The 22,500-nt window shown below is 44.2% G+C and overlaps 1 protein-coding gene and 1 non-coding gene across 2 annotated transcripts; both read right to left on the bottom strand.

The window, feature by feature from the left end:
• Positions 1-9,536: 9,536 nt before the first annotated feature.
• ccar1 (cell division cycle and apoptosis regulator 1) lies at positions 9,537-22,196 on the bottom strand. Its single transcript, XM_030106268.1, has 26 exons — positions 22,166-22,196; positions 20,508-20,668; positions 20,198-20,373; positions 19,973-20,098; positions 19,632-19,664; positions 19,280-19,476; positions 18,985-19,111; positions 18,408-18,527; positions 17,538-17,730; positions 17,242-17,386; positions 16,923-17,075; positions 16,552-16,777; positions 16,322-16,435; positions 15,849-16,015; positions 14,798-15,008; positions 13,495-13,578; positions 13,207-13,395; positions 12,830-13,021; positions 12,493-12,723; positions 12,280-12,409; positions 11,951-12,033; positions 11,715-11,855; positions 11,493-11,613; positions 11,222-11,404; positions 10,512-10,717; positions 9,537-10,420 (listed from the first exon to the last, which is right to left on the bottom strand). The coding sequence occupies exons 2-26, from the start codon at positions 20,617-20,619 to the stop codon at positions 10,340-10,342; spliced, it is 3,741 nt and encodes a 1,246-aa protein (XP_029962128.1). The 5' UTR covers positions 20,620-20,668; positions 22,166-22,196; the 3' UTR covers positions 9,537-10,339.
• LOC115399911 (small nucleolar RNA SNORD98) lies at positions 16,215-16,279 on the bottom strand. Its single transcript, XR_003932743.1, has one exon. It is a non-coding gene; the product is annotated as a small nucleolar RNA SNORD98 (small nucleolar RNA).
• Positions 22,197-22,500: the final 304 nt, after the last annotated feature.

Here is a 22,500-nt window from a genome sequence, read left to right as displayed (position 1 = left end):
GAAAAAGCCGCTTCAATAAGAGAGAGAGCCTGAGCCACAGGCTACACAATCGCCTTTAAATGAGAACCATACCCTCCTGTGCTCTCAAAAGAAGGACCCCATTAGACCCACTTTTTACTGACTGCAGTAACAGGCTGAGTCTGAAGCACAGACAGACCCACACCTCATATATCACGGTCTCCGAGGGCCTGTGGCTTTGGTTTCGGCAGCGCTGGGCTCCCTGATAGGCCGGAGGCCATGTCTGCCCCAGTGTGGTATGAGAGCTCAAACAGGAACAGGATATTACGCTTCCTCTGTACATGAAAAGAATACATCACCTACAGCCTACACAGGGTGAATTATGTGTGGGGCGTCTCAAACTAGCAAAGGAAGGTTTTACTGGAAAAGAGTAAATTTGCAGAGGGATTTCACTCATTTATTAGTTCAGAAACCTTTTGATAATAAACGTCAGCACTGACATTCCTGAAGAATTAACAGGAAGTTTTCAAATAAACAAAAAATAAGGCAGATTTTTTTTGTTGTTGGTGTAGAGTTTAACTTAAAAGACTTTAACTATTTCAATTTCAATCGGAGTGGAGCCATAAGATAAAGGTTCGGATTCAGAAGACTGTTTGACCTTTCAGAGCTTTGATTTATCAGTGGTTTCACACTCCTACACAGACGGCAATCCATCAAGGAAACAAAGCAATTTACAAACAAAAGAAGGTCAGAGGAAAACTGATGATAAGTTAGGATGAATTCAAGAAATTTGAAATATTTCACATATCTGGATTTCAATTTCAATTTTTATCTTAAAAAAAAAAATCATGTTGCTTTTCAGACTCAAATTGAGTAACTGTGGATGTAAATGATCAGATTCGTCATGTAAATCAGACTGACGACACACGGAAGGCTGGTCAGTCTCAACAGAAGGTGTGACCAATAACACTACTAATCCGTCTTAAATGTTCAGTGGAGAGTTATCCTGAAGCACATTCTAAACCTTCACATCCTCCATCACATCCGTCTGTCTGCACACACTCATCATTCACATAGCAACAATTACAGCTTCCAAGCACTTCAGTGCCTTGCCCAAGGGCACTTCCATGACTTTCTGTCTAGAGTTTCTGTTCTTTTTGCAAATATGAAGAATAACTGTTAACAAGTTCAAACTCGACAAACAAGCGATTCAAAGTTTTTCATTGAATTTTGTGCGTTTTCATCACTGAAAATAAGGAAACTTGTTCCAAACTCAAAATACTCGCAGTATTTCACACAAGTGCAGCTTCGGAACTGTTTGCATTCCATGGAAGTCTGCAGAATTGTTATCATTTGTTTGCTGCTGTTGGCTTCCTCTTGATAAAAACGTGTTGGCGCACACTTTGTTTAATGTGAGCGCGGACAATAGGACCGCACCAGCCAGCAGGTCAGATCTTGGGGCTCTTTCTTCCACGTGTTTAGTCTGCTGGTGGGGCTGATTGTCACCAAGCAAAGTTCACCGAGTTGCCATAAAGACGTGAAATTCTACACTCCAACCGCTGATTTCCAATCAGCTTACTCATCACGTCTCCGTCTCTCTGTGCAGTGAACCGATTTCAAAGTGGTGTCAGGTGTTCCTGGAAGACCGGCGACCTTGACGTGATCGCGATGTAGTTTTAAAATATGATCATTTCAGTGAACCACTCGAAGTTTGTGTCTCCACACACAAACTGAAACATCTGGTAATGCTAAAAGAGCTCCACTCACACGACATTTTCTGACTAAACAACCCCTGAGGGCTTCCCCTTAACCTCCGCGCCAAGAATAAATACAACCCAAATCATTCTGAAGTCTCAGCGCGCGGGTCGTGCTCGTGCGACTGCAGCTTCAGCGTCAATAAAACCTTCACTTTTACTTCTTGATTTCTTACGTGAGTTTCAGAGTGTGTCACCTCTCCGCCAGGGTTCAGATGGCAGTGAGACATTCAGTCGTAGCTGGGAGAAAACAGAAGGCGATAGCTCTCTGTCACATGGTGGAGGTCAAAGGTCAGCAGGAGGTCAGCCATCCACTGAAACTGTAACTCACAGGAAATAGTTTGTGTTTTTGAATACACAACTAAGTTGTCTTAACACTGGTCAATATGTACCAACTTGGTTGACTTGGTCACTTTGGTATCTGGTAGGTAATCAAACCTATCTATCAGGATCTATCCTACCTATCTTTCACCTCCATCATGTTCAGCTGTAATCAACACAATCAGTCAGTCTGTTGGTTGATGACCATACAACTCGTAAATCTGACACGTCTCGCTGACCCACAGTTTGCTTCTTTTCTTTCAAGATGAAAACATACCAGTAATACTGAGGTTATCAGATGAAATGACACTCACTTCCATCAGTGTTTCTGATTTATCTCAGACGTGAATTATCTGCCTTTGTTTTTTTTTTTTTAATCAAAGGCTCTTGTTAAAAAATGTGTCCAGTATGTCAAAGGATCGTTCAAAGAACCTCCAGGTGAAACTCAAAGGAAGTCTGTTAAAGTACTCATCTGGTTCAAAAATTAGAATTCCTCCATCAGTCCTGCCTGTTAAGATCTCTTCTTTAAAAGCGCGTCTTTTTAATCTTTTTGCCTGAGTCAACATGTTCCCGGCATCAGTCGTGGTGCTCTGTTATTACAATTTCATTATTTCAGCACTCTGCCATCACAGCAGAGATCAAAGGCGTTCAGCCTCGGCTCTGTGTGTGTGTGTGTGTGTGTGTGTGTGTGTGTTGATGTTTGAGGCAGTAATGTATGCGCGTCTGAGTGCCTCGCTGCACAAATCAATGCACATCTTAAGTGAAACCTGCAGGACCAACTCACTTCACAGGGCCGGGAAGCAGCCAGACATGCATAATGAGAGCAGGTTTGCCATAAAACACAATTACTTAAGTCTTGACTATAATTGAGTCGTGTTGTTTTAATATGTCTGGGACAGAGAGCGAATCCAGCAAAGCACTTAGTCTGCAGGGGAGGGGCGCTTTTAGGAGATATTCTGACAGAGGAAACTAGGAGAAAAGACAGATTTAAAGTCACTTTGAGCGCTGTGTGGCGCGCTGGAAGGTGCTGAGTGATGGTTTACACCCGCGGACATGCTGGAGATCACAGCCAGGTGAGAGATGTCTGTAGCTGCACTTTGAGCTCGTGTGACGGCGAAGGAGGGTCGGCCGCTTTACTGCCGTCTTTCTTCTGCGGTTTGTGGAGCCAAGTGATACTATCCACACACACACACACACTGCTCAGCTCCCAGGTGCAACTGACTCCCATCAAACACTGACCTCTGTTAAACCATAACAGTGTGGATTTTTTTTTTCTTTCCCGGAGCCTCTTTTCATTCCTGCGTGACAGATATGTAACAGCTCCAAGTGAGATAAAGAGTGCAGAGATGAAGCTGGTTCAGTTTTATGGATGAAACCTTGAACCTCAGAATTTATGTTGAGTACAGTTTTAAAACAAGGAGTGAGGGAATAATTCATTCTTCTTGAACTGTTATTACTTAGCAAGTATTTTTGTCACTTGCATATCTTTTTTTTGTACATATATGGACATATTTCTACACTTTAGGTGTCTTTTTGTAGTGCATGTTTTGTATTTGTTCCACTTTCTTGTGCATGTGTAATTTCTCTTCTGCATAATTCATAATTCTTGTATATTTAAGACTTACTTCAAAGTTCTTGCTCTGCTCATTTGCACCGGTCGATTCGTCTGTCTCACTTTCCACTGTGATCACTGTATGACGATGATGATGAATTTGTATTTATTTACAGTTTTAAAATGCTCATATTAGCGACTTTGCTTTGCTTTACATTGCTGTAAAATGACACTAGCTACTTGGGAAGTAGGAATAATTAGTAGTAGTAGTTACAGAGGACTCAATGAAATTCTTACCAATCACTAATTTGCCCACAGCATGGGTAGCTAGATCTCTCCAGTCATCATTTGCAGTTTTCTCAATGTTTCTCAATAACTTGACATCCTCCATTATTGGACATCTAAACCATCTTTTTGAGTTTTAGGAGACGTTTGACTTTTCCCCGAATTCGTGCAGTGAATTAAAACCGTGTCCCTAACGTTTCATTTTTTTTGCCGCTGGCCTGTGTGCGTCAACTCCTCAGCTCCGGCCGGACCATTTTTTTTTTTTTTTAAACGCAGCTTAAACGTGACACCAATGAGTAATTGTTGCACATCAAGGCTCGTTCTGGTCTGGGATGTGTCACCTGTCACAAAGTTACAGTCCATGCAGCCACAAACTGCATTAAACCAGGATGTAATTGAGCACAACTTTGAAGTGAAGAAGCAGAGCCTGAAAGCCTCGACGTGGACGTGACATCAAAGACGTGCACGGCATATGAGCTTCATTTAAAGGGAGACAATAGAGGCTGTTCCCGAGCCGGAGGAAGATACATGAAGAGATGCATGCTCCTGTTATAACACAGCGCACACACACACACACATACACACACACACACACACACACACACACACAGAGGACTCTGTTGTTGTTGAAGGGGCGAGCTTCCAGTGTTCCCAGCGACCCCTGCTTCAAGGTGAGGCCAAATATGCAGGAAATGCCTCTTGGTGGCTTCCTGGCCGGTTTTAGAGCTGTGAGAAAGGAGGAAGTGAAGGAAGGAGAGCAAGAGAACCCAAAGGAGGTCACAGTCGACTTACTGTAATGTTCAAGACCTGCTTGAAAATGGACACAACAGCTGCTTCACAGGACGGGGAGATTAATATGAATAGGAGAAATTTACAGTTTTTTTAAACAGTTATGGAGCTCTGTGGTGCAAGGTGTAAAAGCAAACATTGGAATAATTCCAAACAAAATTGCTAAATCACTATATCTTACTTTTTCTGCCTCTGGGTCCAACATGTTGTGTATTTCTGATCTGACTCAACAGATTGGTGGCTCTCTTGGCAATAATCATCCCAAATCAGATATTTCAGAGTGAAGATGGAAACTTGCCCGACAACATGTCGTCAGGAGATGAAGTTACAATCTAATGAGAGAGAGGAAGAAACACACCAATCAGACTTGATGCAGCACATGTTCGACATGTGCTGCGTGCGTCTGAATTGGTTTGAGCTCTTGGCCTGCTGACCCTGCACACCTGCAGCCTTCCACTGGCTGGTAGTTAATGTACCAGCTGGCCTGAGAGGAAACGTTTCCTGTATTTACCACACACACACCAATACGGGAACACATACACACACACATTGTTACTTCCAGGACGTTTTAGCTCATGTTTGCATGCACTCGACTCTTCTCTGCAATTTGACAGTGGAAACGCTTGTTTTTTTGGGGTTTTTTTTCCTGATTGCAAGCTGGTACTGGCAATCCTGGTTTCCCACTGTGTGATTATCTTATTGAGTGACATGCTTCCCTTCAGGGCTGCGTTCAGTGGCAATTAGAGAATATCTGTTTTTCCCCCAAAGTGTAGATGCTAAGCCAGAATGAATGCCGCGCTTTGTGTCGCTATTGTTAAATGGCGAAATGTGAGCCGTGCTCCAAAGTGATGCGAGGCGGTGTACAGTTGCATTAAAGGGCAACACCTGATTTCGTAGTCCTGTCATTCTGCACTCAGGCAGCCGGGGCAGCCGGGGGTCTGCAGCTCCTAATGGTGTTATGACGCTTTCCCCTCTCGGCGTGGAGGTGAGGCCTTGCTGTGTTCGTGCGGGGAGACGCCCCGCCGACGCGCTGTCAAAAACAACCGTGCAACTTTCTCACACTGTAACCCAGTATTCCCCCAGAAAGGCCTTTGAGAGGGGGATCGTTTCCTCAACCACTGCGGCGCTTTGCTCCGTCGCTCGGGCTGAACAGGGGCCCCCCTCGGCCCTGCTGCGCTCCTGCATGGGGGGCCGGCAGGGCTGCTCAATGGACCCTCTCATGGATCAATTACCTGAAATATCAAACAGCGCGTAAGAGGGCGGCTGATTTGTTTGTTTAACTTTGGTGGTCAGAGAGACTTCTGGCAAAACTCCGAAAGGTGAAAAGAGCGAGATGACATGTATTTATCCCAGAGGACGTGTGACGGAAGCTGACATAATGAAGTGTATTACTTTTCACTGCAAGAGGAATTTTACTCTTAGCTTCACAATCGAGACAATAAGGAGGAAAATATTCCTCTCCTATAAGTTTAGAGAGGAAATGAACTTCAAAGTCCTGAGGACGGACTTCACAAGGAACAAATACTGTGTGGCAGTACTCATGTAGAGTTTGCACTTGATTATTTATTATTTCATTTCAACAGGTTTTTTTGTTTACACTTTTTCTTTTTATTCCCACACAGTTACCTGACTTTTTAAATTTACTTCCATTCCATTCATGGTTTTATTTATATGTTTGCAGGAGATGACACCAATATAATGTTACCAGGCTTGAATGATGTTCAAAGGGGTAATTTTTTTTTAATTTTATACATTTCAGAAATGCTTAGCTTTAGTTTTACTTGCATAAAGTTTCTTTGTTTACCAAACATTTTCTTTTACTCAAGTATGCTGACTTCTACTTGAGTCAGGGACGCCTTGTTACACTCTCACCTCACTGCAAAATGATCTGATTGTAATCCTAGAGCGGAGTTTGCATGTTCTCCTTGTGCATGTTTTCCTTAGACACTCTGGTTCTCATGAGTGACCGGATTATTCTCACTTGTCTTTCTCGGTCCTTCTTGCATGTCGAATACAAGACAATCCATTGTATACATGGATGCATACATCGCTGCTTTCAGACAGTTAGTTGGAGGTTTGTGCTTTTTTGACTTTAATATAAAAGCATCTGTACTTTGACTCCAGTTTGTCATCTGTTTTGCACTATGTGTTTTCTGCCACTGGTTCCCTTACGTTGTGTTGATTTGCATTTTGAGGTTAAAGTGAATCATTTGGTTTCAAAAAATACCAAAATTCAGCAGCTTCCTGTGGTGCAGAAGAAGATTCTGTTTGAGAAGGTGGAAGCAGCTTTGCAGGCTGTGCGTGAGGCTGGAGAAGCTGCTTTTGTCATGATAACCACCAGTCTGAACTATTGACATGCACATAGGATGGAGGGTGTTAATGGGAGAGAGAGAAATGGACTAAAGAGGTGGGAGGAAAAAGAAAGACTTTGAATAAATCAGCAAGTCTACATACAAGTGAAAGTTGACTCAACAAACAATGAGATCAGTGTAACGCCACACTACATCTGCACATGTTTCACGGCCGCGCCCACCGCTCTGATTTACATGAAAAGCCAGGATCACCGGAGTGGAGGGGGTGAAAACGGCAACATGATCAGTCACTAAAGCAAACTCCCTTTTTCACAACCCCGTCCGCCCCCCACCCCCGGAAAACTGCGACCCCGCATTGAAATAGTGAGATTGTTAGCAGAGCGGCCCGTCAGCTCAGCAGCTCTTTGATACCAGAGGGGGGGTTGAGGAGCCGGGGCTTGGAAGTGACCACAAAAGCCTTCTGTTGCAGCCTGGGAGTGGGGTTACCTGCCCCGCTCTCTGCGGTGGGCTCTGATTTCACACATCACATGTGCATGTATACGCATAAGGAAGCATGCAAGTGCACAAGTGCAAACCAACCACACACACAGAGACACACACACACAGACACACACACACACAGACACACACGTAGTCCCTGGAGGGACAAATGAGGTTTGTTTGTTGAACATTCAGAGCTTGACGTCTGGACAAAAGCAGCCACATAACCAGAGTACCGGGTGACACACACACACACACACACACACACACACACACACACACACACACACACACACACACACACACACACACACACACACACACACACACACACACACACAGTTACTGTTCTCTCGGATATGACACAGACAAGCAGCTGGATGTTTCCTACAAAGTGAAGTTTTTTTTATTTTTATTTGTTACATGTCGACTGGGTTTCATTCTTGGTTTGAGGAAAATGTAGCTGTCAATTTCACAGCTGCTGCAGTCATGGTATTAAATCCAAATGTGGATTAAAGTCTTGATTCGAGACACAGGGAACTAATAAGGCCCCAAGGCTTTAAATAACAAGTTGTCTTTGACCGTAGAACAGACTGGAAATCTGGGTTTGTGCTTGTCTGTTTCACCACAAGCATCAGAGGAGCAGTGAGTGAAGTTTTAGACTACTGGAATTATACTCTTTTCAATAATGTCTGAGAGTATTTTTTACTAATTTTTACAACTTTCTGGATCAGTCACGAATCTAAACCTATAAATGAAGAGGTAAATATATCCTTAAATGCTTTATAAAGGGTGAAAAAAAGCCAAATACTCTTCCAAGCTTTTCTTTGCTGATGCTTTTGGTTTTTGTTTGGAGCTTCTGCATCTCAGTGAGGCAAAATATTAAAAAATGCCATATTTCTACACTCAACTCTGTTCATCTTGTGGCAGCTATTTTCCCCTCATTTTAAACATGTTCATATGTAAGGACTAAATGTAAAAAGTTGTAATGAAACTTTACAGTAAGCGACAATCAAGTAGGCAGAAATTGTACTAAAAAACAATTCAGAGATTTTTTTTTTCTTCTATGTTTTGGATACCAGCAGAGATCTCTAAACGCTGCGACAAAGACAGGAAAGAGTGTGAATGAAAGTGTGTTTTCTTGGCAGAGGAGTGGTGGGAGAGGAAACAAACCCCCACATTACACTGCCGGGAGGTCAGAAACGTCCAGCTGCCCCAAGACGTAAAGGACACGTCTGATGAGACAGAAAGCTTTAGAGGAGCCTCCCAGCAACAATACGCAGCTCAACAACTGTTCCCCAATCTGATTGTGTGGTCACACACTAGTGAACGGTGTGAGAAATACCAGAAAATGTCTGAAAATGACTTTAATTTGGTGAGAATATGAAGTGATTTTCGATGAAATATGCAGCTTGGGGGCCAACGATTTTAAAAAAGACATGTAATTGTTGTACAGTCAGTCAAAGTATGGAACCGACAGTCGAAATGAAATGACTTGATGAAGTTTGTCCTTTTGTGTCTGTTGCAGATTATAAGTGAACTTTAAAGACTCCGTCTCAGCAGGAAAAGGTGATCGAGGGTCAATACTGCAAGAAATCCAAGCTGGCCAGTTGTGAAAATGGAATTCACACCTTTGTGCATATTTCCTTCATGGACCTTTTTTTTTTTTTTTGATGGCTGTAGTCTCGGCTCGTCTTTGGACCAAAATAACAGAAAACCTTTTTAATTTGTATATGTTCAGTGAATTGCTAAAAGATAAGACCCAGTTCCGATCTGCTGCCACCTGCTGGTCAGCATGTTGGAAGCAGCGGGCAGCAGCAGGTTCCGTCCAGCTCCACAGTACCAACACGTTGTTTGGTTGGAAAACAGCCACAGACACACTGTAGTGTTAAAATGGACCACTTTACTCTTGCACGAGACATCGATAGAATACATTTTTCAATAGAAAAATAAAATTGGCTGCTTTTCGAGGACATTCAAATGTAATGGTGCCCCTGTTATTTTATTTCTAAAGAACAACTCAAGCCAGCGCACACAGTTCAGAGATGGGTCCTGAAACGCTCACGTCCATTCCTTCAGCAGAACACACATTCATTGAGCTTCACTTTTGGTTCACGGTTTGTTTTTCTTTTTTTTTTTTTAAATTTCCTATTTCAGAAAAAGAGACAAACGCTCGTCACAGTCAGACATGGAAAAACACTGTAACTTGCAGCGCAGCGGTTGGTGGATCCAGTCAGGAGGTGCAGACAGAGAGAAGGTCCAACAGAGGCAGGAACCATGCATAGCCGTGTTTTCAGATCAACAAAACCCAACAAAAATGAGTCAGACCTAGTAAATATATTTACTAGAGCTGCGATGGACGAACCAAGAAACTCTGTCTGAACCACATGAAGCCCTTCCAACCTTTTCCTTCCAAAATTACCTTTTTTAAATATAGTTTGTTTGCTTTTTTTTTTTTTAAAGAATTCTCTCACACATAAATAGCATCAATATTGCTCATTAGAAAAACGAAATCAACTCAAGTACACCTCACATACTGGCATTTAAATCTACAATGTGGCACTTCATTGGCCGTAACAAAGCTAAAGTGATGGCGAACACAAGCATTAGTAACTCAAGTTGCCTTGAGAGGAACCGCTTCAAAGCTTTGTCGGAGTTAAAAGTTACTCTAGGTCAGAGAAGGAGCCTCTACCAAACAAAAAGCTGGTCAAATTAACACAAGGGAACTAATCCAGGAATTAAATTATACAGGGAAATGGGTGGCAACAGCTTCAAATCAAACATAATAATAATAATAATAATATTTAAAAAAAAAAAAAAAGCTAAGTGAAATAACTGTCTATTTACAAGTTAGAAGTTTTACAGATCAGCTTAGTTTCAGTAAAAACTCATTCATCTGCACCATTTGTTTGAGAGGCGAGGATCGCATCACTGGCAACTTCGCCGCCTGATTCGTCCATGTCTTGATCCTGAGGGGAAAAAAAGACATCAAGTCAATATGTAGTAAAAATTAACTGACTTCAGGGGGGGAAAAAAAACAAAAAAACAAAGATGCTTGACCTTGTTGAGCACCACCAGCAGCCCTTTGACTGTGGACATCAAGGAGCCGGTCAGCTTGCTCAGCTGCTCGTGGTAGACCGTCTTCTGCTCCTCCGTGGCCTTCAGCGTCTGCTCCGTCTGACTCAGCGTGCTCTTCACCTCCTCCAGCTCCCGGGACAGCGACTTGTTGGCCTGCTCCACCTGAGCTTTCACCTTCGCATCTTCGTCTGGAAGCGGAATGCGGCGGGAGGTCAGAGGCACGAATACAGAAACAGATCAAATGACTGCAGATAATACTGTGGATGATCCTACAGAACTTTTAACATTATTTATACAAAAACTACTGCATAACTACAATATAATTTCAATCTCTTATTTACTTATTTTTTGAAAGCAAAAACTGAAAAAAAGTAAAAAAAAATCTCTTTCTGATGGAGCAGATACTACGAAAACCTCACCAGTCGCTACAAAACGATTCATTACAGGCTTGAACATCTCAAGTCAAACATTTTTTTCTGTCATATGTGAAACACGAACGTGGTGGAAGCAATGTGTCAGCCCACATTTCAGCAGAGGTCATGGCGGGAACACTGCAGAATGACGTGAGACTGAGCATCACTGTAGCAAAGCTCAAATTGAGGCAGATCATTGTCCTGAAGGACTACTGACACAGAGTGTAGCCTGCAGGCGCCGGGGCCTCGGTGAGAGGGAGCACGCGGCTCAAACTGTACCCATTTTGGCGTCCTGAGCCATGAGCTTCTGTTCGATCTCCTCTCTTGCTTTCTCGCTCTTCTCCAGTTTCTGCATCATGCTGCCGACGTCCACCATGGCTCCGTTGTACACGATCAGGTTGCCGGACTCGCTGGCCTCCGACTGAGGACGAGCCTTCGGAGTGGGAAGTAGTGCTCGGTTTCCTGAGGCAGAAAAACAGAGCAGGCTGAAAGCAGGTTTGACTGGAGACTGTATTAAAACGCTCCATCATAACATGAATTTTCCACTGACCTGTGAGGTTTTCTATCAGGGCTTCATTAAAGGAAGGGGTGGGGTCATCCTTTCCCCTGTCCGTCAGCTTTCTGTAGTAGCAAGACTCTCGGACCACCGGCTTGTTCAAAAGCTTCTTTATCTGAAAACAGAAGGTGACGAGCAGAACGTCAGCAAACAGAAAGTCTGAAAATAAAGAAGAAAATAAAGAATGTACAGCTGTGTGTGTGTGTGTGTGTTCACCTGAGCACGAGAAAGATGCAGCCCCAGAGTGTACAGGATCTCCTCCAGGTCTCTCTCCAGCAAATAACCACAGTGACTCTGGTCGAAGTAGACGAACGCCATCAGGAGCTCCTTGTTGTATGTGACCATCTGCTTCTTCTCCTGGTGGAACAGCAGTCGCATTGACAGATACGTCAGTGGAACATCCTTATCGCTTCATCGATAGGTCCACAAAACAACAAAAGAGAAGAACCAACCTTGTCCTTGGAGGAGCGCTCCTTTGATGGCTTGCGGTCATCCTTGCGGTCTTTCCTGTCATTAGAGTCGTCGTCGTCTTTATCTGGAAATCAACAGAAGCATCGAGTTGGATTCTGCCTTTTTGATCCGTGAACATGCATACAGAAAAACAAATACAATTTTTTTCTAAAAGAGGAGAATCGTCTTCACTTTCGGTCTCAGTAAGTGAAAATGGATCCATCAGCAGTTCAGCGTGGTGCATGGTTTCTCATCATTGACCAAAAAGTTTTAGGAAAAGCTTGAAAGTGATAAGTTGAGTTGCATTTGAAGCAAACGGTGTGTTGAATACCATCGTCGTCGTCATCGTCTGCTTCCTCGGCCTCCATGGGGTCGTATTCTTCAGCGTTAGCTGTGCTGCCGTCGTCCTCGTTTTCCTCCTCGTCTCGAGATTCTTCTTTTTTAATGATCTTTTCATCGCACTGGTTTAAAAGCACAAGTCACACAATTACACCACACCTCACTTGTCGACTGACTGAAAACAGGAAAGGTCTGAGAGGCTCACCTTCCTCTTCTCCTCCTCATCTTCTTTAGCCTTCTTTGTCACGGGCTCTTCAGTCTCGTCTTCTTTCTCCTTCTTTATTTCACGCTTTTCAAACTCTTTCTTCTCGGCCTCTTTTTTGGCCTTCTTCTCTTTCTTCTCGTCCTTAGTGGGAAGAGCGGCGAGCGCCTTGTATATACGATACCCAAAGTCTCTCTGAAGCATCTCATTGAACAGCTCAGCAAACAAGGAAACCTGCGCAGAAATAAGAGTTTGTTATTTAACGGTGATATTTCTCTGTGCCAGAGCGTGAGTTCTGTGGCGCAGCGTGAGTAAATGTGTCGGACGCCGTGGCGCTCACCTCGAAGGAGTGCTCCTTGTTGTCCTCCAGCCGGTAGTCCAGCAGCACGCTCAGCGACATCACGCTGCAGTCAAACTTGCCGTTCTTGGCCGCCCAGTTGGGATGAACGAGGATGGTGGGCTCGTCGGGGAGGATGTAACGTCTTTCTCTCCTCTGCCGCTCCAGCTCCTCCTGCCTCTTCCGTTCCTCCTCCTGACCGAGAAGAATTCAGATTTGAAGATTGAAACAGACAAAGTCACATTAAAAAGAACGTGTCCGATTTTTTTAATTTTAGTTGTTTAGTGTATGAAATCATCAGCTCTGAAGGAAAAGACGAATTGAAACAAATGCTCTGTAAAGATGACGTCGCTCTCCGAGCTGATGACATTTCTGCGTACCTCGCGGTCGTCCTCCACGCGGGCCGGCTCCTCTTCTTCTGGGACTTTGATCTCGGGCTTTTCGGGCTCTTTGGACTCTTCCACCTGCTCCTCCACCTTCAGCTGTTTGGTGAGGCGAGCGATCAGCTGCGACTTCAGTCCCTTCGAGCTGAGAGCGCGACAATCGAGCTCCTTTCGCAGGTCATTCACCTGCAGAGGGAGAACACAGAATGTGTCCTTTGTAAAAAAAAATCATCTGTGGCAGCATTACATCTGATTTATTTCCCCCTAACACTTCCTAATTCCTACCTTCATGGATTTCGGGTCAAGTTTAGCCCAGTGAGTGGGAGTGCTGACGTCCTTCGACTCGTCGTCGTCCTTGTCCTCCTCCTCCTTTGACAGGAAACCGTGAAGATAGAGACAGAAAGAGGGAAAGGAAGAAGTGGGAGAGCAGACAGTCAGCACACCGCTCCTGGCCTTCAGCGAGCTTTCAAGTTGATCCGTGCAAGAAGCAACGTCTCATCTGTCTTTCTTTGTCTCGTCCTAGCGAGCTCTCGACTGTGTTAAAAGTCCACTGCTACTGAGGCGTACACAGGGGAAGCTCTCTAGCTCTTATAAAAACCAACAGAAAATGCCCCCCCAGCTGCCAATCAATCAATCTGTGGAACACAAAAAAGGTAAAAATCAATGAGAGGTGTGTCCAAAAGGTGTGTAGATGCATCAGGTGAACTGAGGCTGGTCTCCAAACGGAGTGAGGACAGGGTGGCCCTACCATGCTCTATGACTGGGCTTTTGTCATTTAGGGGTTTTATAACACCTACGTCAGATAGGAGCCATCTGTCCTTCTGGCCAACCCACTGCCCTGGAAAAACCAAAGTCTACATATAGTCCAAATGAAAATGTAGAATACAAGAACAGACAAGAAGCAGGACTTGGGGGGAAGTTCTCTTTTCAAAGTCAGACGTTATCAAAATTGATGTGAAAATCATAGAAAATAATAATAATAATAAAAAAAAAAAACATTTCTACAACAAACATGTTTACAACAAAACAAGCAACTGACTCGACAGATTCCAGCCGGTTTTTATCGATTGTGGCTTCCAGTGATCGGGCTGACCACTGGTTTCAATTTGAGGACATTGTTGAATCAAATCAATTTGCCAAGCGCACAACTTGTTGATTAACTGCACAAGAAAAAGCCGGGATCAGCTTGAATAATTACACCAGATTAACACCCGATTATGGAGTGTTGGAGGAGCTGGAAGCTGTTTTACCAGCTGCGACTGGGGCCTACACAACACAACCTAGTCTCTCTGCTGCAGCTGTGTGTGTCTGCTGGATGTGAGGGAGAGTGGGAGTGCTGATGGAGGAATGGAGGAGTTGGAGCAGAGGACAAAAGGGGAGAGGTGGAGAGGTAAACGGAAGAGGTCTAGGTGCGGTCTGGTGGAAGGATAACTTCTCTGTGTTTTGGTGTGTGTGCGAGAGGTGAGGTGCGAGGCTCTGTGTCTGAAGTGTGTCTGGGGGGGGGGGGGGGGGGGGGGTTTGTTTTTGTAATTCCTGTGCCTTCCTGTGAGAAGCGAAAATGAGAAGAGAGGGATTAGCGGTTCAGTGCCTGTTCTCCATCCGCCTCCTTTCGCTCGGCCGACAGCTTCTCAGCCAGCTGCTCCCGGAGTCGCCGTGACAGCACCTCCCACTCTGAGCGGGTAGGAAGACAATGCCAAACATCCGGAAGAAACAAAACCACTGTCTCCACATGAGCAGGGACTGTCCGCCCCTTGTGTGTCTCCTCCGGCCGGTGATAGCGAATCTCTGCAAAACGATACCTGTCGCAAAGGAAGAAGGCGCATTGGAAAGAAACATTCTGGTCAGGGCACAGTATAAAAGGCGGGCCTTGCTAGGGCCGGCCTTCTACAGCTACCCCCTCCCATCAGGTCACTGAATGGTCGTACTCATTGCAGTGACCCTCTCTGTCCCACACAACAACAAAGCATTGGACAAATGGACCCAGTCTGCAGCTCTCCAGTCACAGGTTATGGCAGCCACTTTCAGAAAGTCGACAGACAAATCACAAAAATAAAATAAATAAAATGAATTACCCCCCCACCACCACCCACCCCCAATTCATCCCCATTATAGCGCCAGCCAATTATGGATGAGTGCTCTGCGTTTAACCTAGGATACACTTAACGCACTACATTAGGGTTGTGCAAAGAGAGACAGAGTCAACAGGACAGTGAAAGCCAGTTAAATATGTAAGATATTTAACAGAGAGAACAGAAGAATAAACATAATAAAAATAAAATTAAAAAAAACATGGCAGTGTCTTCTGGTCCAGGCTACTGCTTCCAGCCACCAAGTCCATGCGTTTGGATTCTCAACACAATGAAATGCATGTGTACGTCAAGAGTGTGACAGAGAGAGAGAGAGCCAAGACAGCGACGGACGGGAGGCCAAAAAATAACATTGCACAACATAAACAATAAGGGTAAAATAATAGATTGCGAATTAACAGCATAATAATCATTAATATAAAAAAGGAAAACAAAAATGTCACCAAGGAGAGATTTAGTATCGAGGTAGTGCATTTTAGCTGCACATATGAAAGGGTGCAAACAAAATCCATTAAGGAAAAATAGATTTATAAGGAGAGTTGCGGTGCTTACCACTGAGTACACAGACTAAGGTCTATGCCCGTGAGCGCCTTGCAACAGCGTATCGCTGTCTTAATAAGGACCGAGGGATCCTTCTCCGGGTCGGCTCCGTCCAGAGAGGGAGACCAGTGGCCGCCGATGGCCATGGCCTCGTCTTTACCTCTCATGCCCACCAGGAACTGAAGGAGAAAGACAGACAGGGACACCGGAGAGCCGGAGAGCAAGGGTTAGAGCCACAGTGTGGATTAACAGGGGCGGAGGAGGGAAAAGAGCAAAAGACGGGGACAAAAGAGGGAAGAGGAACAGGGGTTAGCAGCATGTCTGCGTGATCAAATCTCACATCCAAATAAACATCCGAGTTATTTCCAGCGGAGGGCCGACATCAGGCAGGACTTGTCCACACTGCCGTTTCAGCAATGGAATAGGACCTTTACATCACTGTCGGCTCTCGTGCATCGGGTCGACGCGGGGGAGGTTCGACATACCTTAATGAGTCTGGCAGGATGCTGGAAGGCATCTCTGACTTCCTGAGAGTCCTCTGCCAGGGCACAGGACTTGTGATAGAGTTCCTCAATACTGGGGTTTGCTAGCAGCATCACCTGAGGACAGCAGTAAACCACATTAAAGTTACAATGACCGGTTACTGAAGCTTTTAGTTTTCTCCAACATTCTGATTTCAAACCCGTGTGTTTCTCCCTGACGGTCACACTCGTACCTTCGCGCTGTAGGTGTGGTTGGCATCAGGAGGGTCCAGCACGGCGGTGTTCTTCGCAAGTGGGTCCACCTCTTTGTGCAAGATGTGGAAGTTACAGGCGTTGCTAAACTGGAAGGGTCGAGTGAGAGGAAAGGCGTCCACCCACGTGAAGACGGCGTCGAAGAAGTCACTGGGAATGTAGAGGCTTTGATAGCGTCTTCTGAGCTCCATCATGTCACAGCTGGAGCTGGAGAGCAGACAGAGCGACACCGCCTCAGCAACACACTCTGAAAATTGTGTCAAGTTTCGCGCTTCAGCTCTCAGAGCGCCGCAGCTCCCTGATCTGTTTCCAGTTTACAAAACGTAAAACATCTCCTAAAATGCTTTATTACCCGTCTAAGCTGAACTTGGAAAACTGGACGGTGTAGCGTGGAACCACCCGGCGAGGCCGTCTCGGAGAGCGATCGCGTCTCGGCGAACGATCTCTGGAGCGTTTGCGCGTGGGCGACCGTTCTCTTGATCGTCTGCGCTCACGATCTCTGTCTCTACAAAGCAAAAACAATAGAGTCAATCAATCATTATTCCAGAGGGTCCATAAAAACAACAACAAACTGTAAACAAAAGACTCATCATTCCAATAATAGCATGATGGCAAATATGAGAATGCACCACAGTCTAATCAATACAATAACATGATGGGAATTAAATTACCTGCGTTCTTCTTTAGTCCTAAGGATGAGCTCAGGGCCTCGATCGTTGCGTGTTGGGAAACGAGGCGGAGGCTCGATTCGTCTGACAGGCTGTGGCTGAGGCATCATTCTCACCGGTGGCTGAAGCAAACCTCCAGGAAACACATCTGGAAACAGGAGAAACCATACAAAACTCCTTATTTAATTTAGTTTGCACCACATCCAGTGAACATTTTGCTAAAACAGGGATGACTTCCTGTCTTGACGGTATTCTATTCAGACAGAACCGATTAACGGAATCCCAGTGATTCGCGGTACCTTTGGGTGGAGGCTGTGGAAGCAGAGGCTGAGGAGGGTTCTGGAGCAGGGGGGCTAAAGACGCAGCAGACAGCTGGGCCTGCAGGAGTGATGGCGGGGGAGCCTGGGCCGGAACACTGAAGGTGGTTGGAGGAGGCAGCGGCTGCAGCATGGTGGGAGCAGCCTTCATCATGTTTGGAGCTTGAGGCTGGTTCTGCAGAAAACAGAAACAAAGCAACACGAATGTGAGGCGAGAAGGTGTTTGAGAGTAGAACAGAGAGAACATTTTTCATAAATAACTTCACAGTCGATAAGAGGATAAGCTGAACCAAATGTTTGTCTGCATTTCAAGCAAAACGCTGATAAAAGATCGGAGTGTCCAGACACAGAGAGACTCTCTAAACCTTCATTACAGAAATGATCCCCAGGTTTGATGGAAAAAAAAAAAGGGATGAGTAGAGCTTAAGGAGATATTTGTGAACTTCACTGTAGTACTTTCCATTCTACTCCATTTAGTGTTTTTCTTTCAGAATTGGTCTTTTGTGAGATTAACTAATCCAGAAGAATATTTCAATTAGAGGTAATATCTGGCAAAAGTCCGACTGGAATTTCAGAGATTGTGATGGGCGGTCTTCTAAAATGTACAAAAACAGTTCTCCAAGAGAATATTTTGTGAATTTAGAAGTTAGTAAAAGCTGCTTCATTCTTATCTCTTAATTTCAAATCAGATAACTAACGCTGTGCTTCATTTACAAAAGCAAGAATTTCATTCTTTTTCATGGAAAAAATGAATTAATGTACGTTAAATTCACAACAAATTATACGTGAAAAAAAAAGAGACTGAACCAGAACAAAGAGCAGAAGGGGAGTAAGTCAGTGAGAGAGGTTTACATTCTGTCTGTTGTCTGCGGTGGAGTGCATGTCCGAGTAGCGCAGCTGCATCCCCGGCTCGTTGTACAGGCTTCCGAGCTGCGGGGAAGCTTGAGGTAAAGGCTGAGGCTGCTGCTGATGCTGGGAGGGACACAACACAGCAACCAGGAGAAGACAGAGGAACAAGGTTAAGACTTAAGTATTGATTTGGCTTCTGGATTCACATAATTCCACTGAGATTATGTTGTTCCAAATATATCTTATACTACTTGAGTATATAAGTTTCACTTCAAGCAGTACATTGCTGTTATTTTTAGCCAGGGATCAACTCTCAGTATTGGCTGAGAGATACACTGTGACTGTACTGACAGAGTAAATAATTTCTAAAGATTAAATGAATACTCTGAATGAAGACCCTAAAAACACAAAGCTGTAGTGGTTTGCAATTGTCAAAATGAAATTCCATCCATCAGTCTTTTACCACTTATCCACCTCTGGCTGGGTTGTAGAGAGTTAATGAAATTCAATGACATATTTTACTGTGCACATAAATACTTTTCTTTGCTCAGCTCGGATTTCAGCCGCTGAACGTTCTTACCGACTGATTCGCTAGTTGAGGTAACGTCTGGATGCGCTGGGCGTTCCACTTGAAGGGCATGTTGGGGTTATACACGGCCTCCACCAGGACCCTGTCTCCCACCTGGGGAGTCTTTCCCTTCACAGCACTACAAAAACAGACAAATATCAGCTAACAACTAGAAAAGCCCTAAAATGTGGCAAATAACGGCACAGGATTTGATAAGTCTGGGCTAATATCAAGGCACGAAAACATATATACAGGGAATTAATATTATTCAGTGAAAATACAAGGGGAAAAAAAAGGCAATTTTCACCTCAGCTGAAAAAATACATCTTCATCTACAAAGCCAAAGGTGTCATGAAGCTTGTTGACGACACCAGTGAAGACTCTCTGCTTCTGCGGCTGCGTCTGCTGTTGGTGGCTCGAACGTGGCGTCGGATAGGAAACCGTTATCTGGGCTGTCTGCTGAGGGTTGGACAGGCTCAGACTGGTAGGCAAGGCGACAGGGGGCTGAGTAAAAGACAGACGGGAATAAAAGGAATGCAATGAGCCATCTGCTTTCTTTGATATTTGGAATGAAAATGTACTTTGAAAAAAAAGACAAACAGACAATAGTACTGCAGATGTTATCTTGAGCTAGTGACGGGATGATATTTTTGCTTTACCTGAGAAATGAGAGCCTGTTGAGGCTGTGGAAGCTGCAGCATGTAAAGATAAACAAAAAAGCCCCAAATGAACATTTCATCTCATAAATATAATCTACTATATGAAACGTAATGCTGCGACTTGTGAGAACAATCTACGCATCTGTGTGCTAAGTAACAGAATCTGTGGAAGGAAACAAGCCTCGTTTTGTGCTATTTATAGACATGCTGTCACTTGCATTGTCATATGAGCTGACTTTACTTTGCGATGCTGTTTGAAACGACTGATTTTCCCAGAATATATGAGTCAGACACAAAAAAAAATTATATTTAACACAAATAAACAATCAACCATGCTTCACCTGATGAGGTACATTGTACAGTTGTTGTTGTGGTGGTTGCTGGGGTTGTTGCTGCTGCTGCTGTTGCTGCTGCTGTTGTTGCTGCTGCTGTTGCTGATACTGCTGCAGCGCCGTATTGATCTGGGACTAAAGGTGAGAGAGGAGTCGATCAGAAAGCGTTGCATGCCTTGCAGGCAAAACCTGGCGACTGCTGACTGTGCTGAGGGCTGCTGCCTTGTGACCGACCTGCTGTAGCGCTGCTGCAGCGGCGGCCGCCGCCTGCTGCTGCAGAGCAGCAGTTTGCTGAGACAGCTGATAGTTTGCAGCAGACTGGTTGCTGAGAGAGGCAGCAGCCAACGCTGACTGCTGTGAGTAAACAGAGGGAGATGCTCCCAGAAGAGACGGCTGCTGCACTCCCAGAGCTGCAGAGAGAAACACAGGACCAAAGTTGACGAGCGGGTAAAGTGCTTCTAACTAAAGAGGCAGCCTGTGACACAGTTTAAAGAGTATGATAAATTGAACTGTGGAGAATCGAGCGGAGCTTTGTTTTACTCACAGTGCAGGCTGTTGAGGTCAAGGGACTGTCCTGAGTGGCCCGGCTGGGACACTGCAGTGGCAGCAAACTGAGTCGCCCAGGGTGGATTCTTCTGTCCCCCAAACTGGGCCATGACTCGTTCAGGTTAACGGCAGTCTCTGCACACCAGGCCAATGCTGTCACTGACACAGTGCCAAACACAAAAACCGGATGTAAAAATTAGATCGTCTCCATACACAAGATACTACATACTACATAATACTATGTTCAGCTACAAATTACACTTGCGGGTTAAATATTGGGGAGTTATATGGCAAAGAATGGTTTGTGTTTATCTGCTGGTTTAATTATTATTCTTGTAAAGCACTGGGTGGATACTAGGGTTGTAAATGATTGGAAGAATGTGTATATATTTAAATTGCACTGTAATTAAATTTGGGATAGGCTCTTGCATGTTTATAATTGGGTGTAAAGTGATTCAAGAAACAGTATGATTTATTATCAGAAAAGTCAGAGTTTTACTTCTTCCTGCTCCGTTTCGGACACTGCTTTTTTTGCTTGTGTTTACATTTGTTTTTTATTATTATTTTTTGGTTCAAAATAAAGTCATTCATTCATTCAGATATAGCACAACACTGATAGAAGTATCACAGCCCAGAACTGAAAAAATGGAACCCAGAGGAATCTTATAATCTGTAACTTGGCATTGTTTACAGTGATCCATAGACAGCATGTGTGCATTTGGAGAACAGGAAATAAAGGTAAGCTGAGATGATTCCCATGTATTGACACCGCCTACGATGGCTAGTGTAACAGAGAATGCAATGTGAAAATATGACAGTTTCACCTCTAACAGGACACCAAAACTGAAAAGTCGAATAAATGTGCATCTGACACATTATCTGACAGTCGGCAATAAACTATAAAGGGAGGTAGAACTAATAATAATAATAATAATAATAATAATAATAATAATAATAATAACAATAATAGTCGTTGCTGTAATAATGCGCTCATTGCTACGTTGTTTATATCGAAGCCAAAGCAATATTTGAACTGATTTCACAGTTGATCAACATTAAAAAAAAACATGAGAAAATTACTCCTTGGAACAGTAAACAGGCCGAAAGCAGCTATTTGTGCAGACTAACTGGGTATGGTTGTGGGTTTCTGCGGGACTCCGGAGATAAACAACTGCTGACAAAGCAGCTCCCGTTAGCCGCTTACTGACAGCAGGCTAGGCTAGCAGCTAGCAGCTAGGCTAGTTAACCTCTGATAAATCACTGTTGTGCTTCACAGCGACAGACTCAACCAGTTTAACCTTCACAGTATCGTCGGGCATTGACAGGACGTCTCTAGTTGAGTCAGAAGGACACGTCCCTCCGCAGCCTGGCAGCTTTGAGACAAATGCAGCAGTTATCCATGGAGAGCTAGCACTTAGCATGTTAACGTCGTTAGCTTTGTTGCAGATTAGCCTCGTGCTAGATGTGTTATCGAGGCCTGAATAAACCTCCGCTGGCTGATGCACTTAACACATTAAATTATTTAAAACGCATTGAAAATCGATCGTGGCAGCATGCCTTGTGCACGCAAATGAGAACTGCAATTCCAGTTCACTTCAGATATTCGGAAACGAGAACGCAGTAAGTTCTGATTAAAACATTTTAAAGACTGCTTACCGCTGATCCCCGCACCGGCCGATAACGAAAATACACTGCTGCGCATGCGCAATACCAAACCCGGTCCACGCTCCTCCAGACTGATTTAAATGTTTATCATTTATTTCTGTTTTCAATTTTAAAAGTGCTCAAATATAGAACATAATCTCAGTGGTTTTGGTCCATTTAATTGAACTTATTTCAGTGATTTATATATGGAAAAAACTGCATTGTACACAGAACCTACATAGTGCATAATTAAATCATATTTAGTGCTCTTTTTGTGAATAAAACCTTGTATTGTAGGACAGGAGTGCTCAATAGAACGCCTGGAATATGGAAAAAGCTTATTTAGA

This window comes from Salarias fasciatus, chromosome 13 (genome assembly GCF_902148845.1).
Source record: "Salarias fasciatus chromosome 13, fSalaFa1.1, whole genome shotgun sequence".
In the NCBI taxonomy this organism is placed as follows: Eukaryota; Metazoa; Chordata; class Actinopteri; order Blenniiformes; family Blenniidae; genus Salarias; species Salarias fasciatus.
This window is presented reverse-complemented; position numbering and strand designations above follow the sequence as displayed.

Bases quoted from the DNA above. Each gene is read 5' to 3' on its own strand.
- ccar1 (XM_030106268.1), bottom strand. From the start codon at position 20,619: ATGGCCCAGTTTGGGGGACAGAAGAATCCACCCTGGGCGACTCAGTTT. The intron at 17,076-17,241 runs GTAATTTAATTC...TTTGCTTTGTAG, and splicing joins AGGACTAAAGAAGAACGCAG to AGACAGAGATCGTGAGCGCA. The intron at 11,614-11,714 runs GTGAACACACAC...TTCTGTTTTCAG, and splicing joins TGCATCTTTCTCGTGCTCAG to ATAAAGAAGCTTTTGAACAA.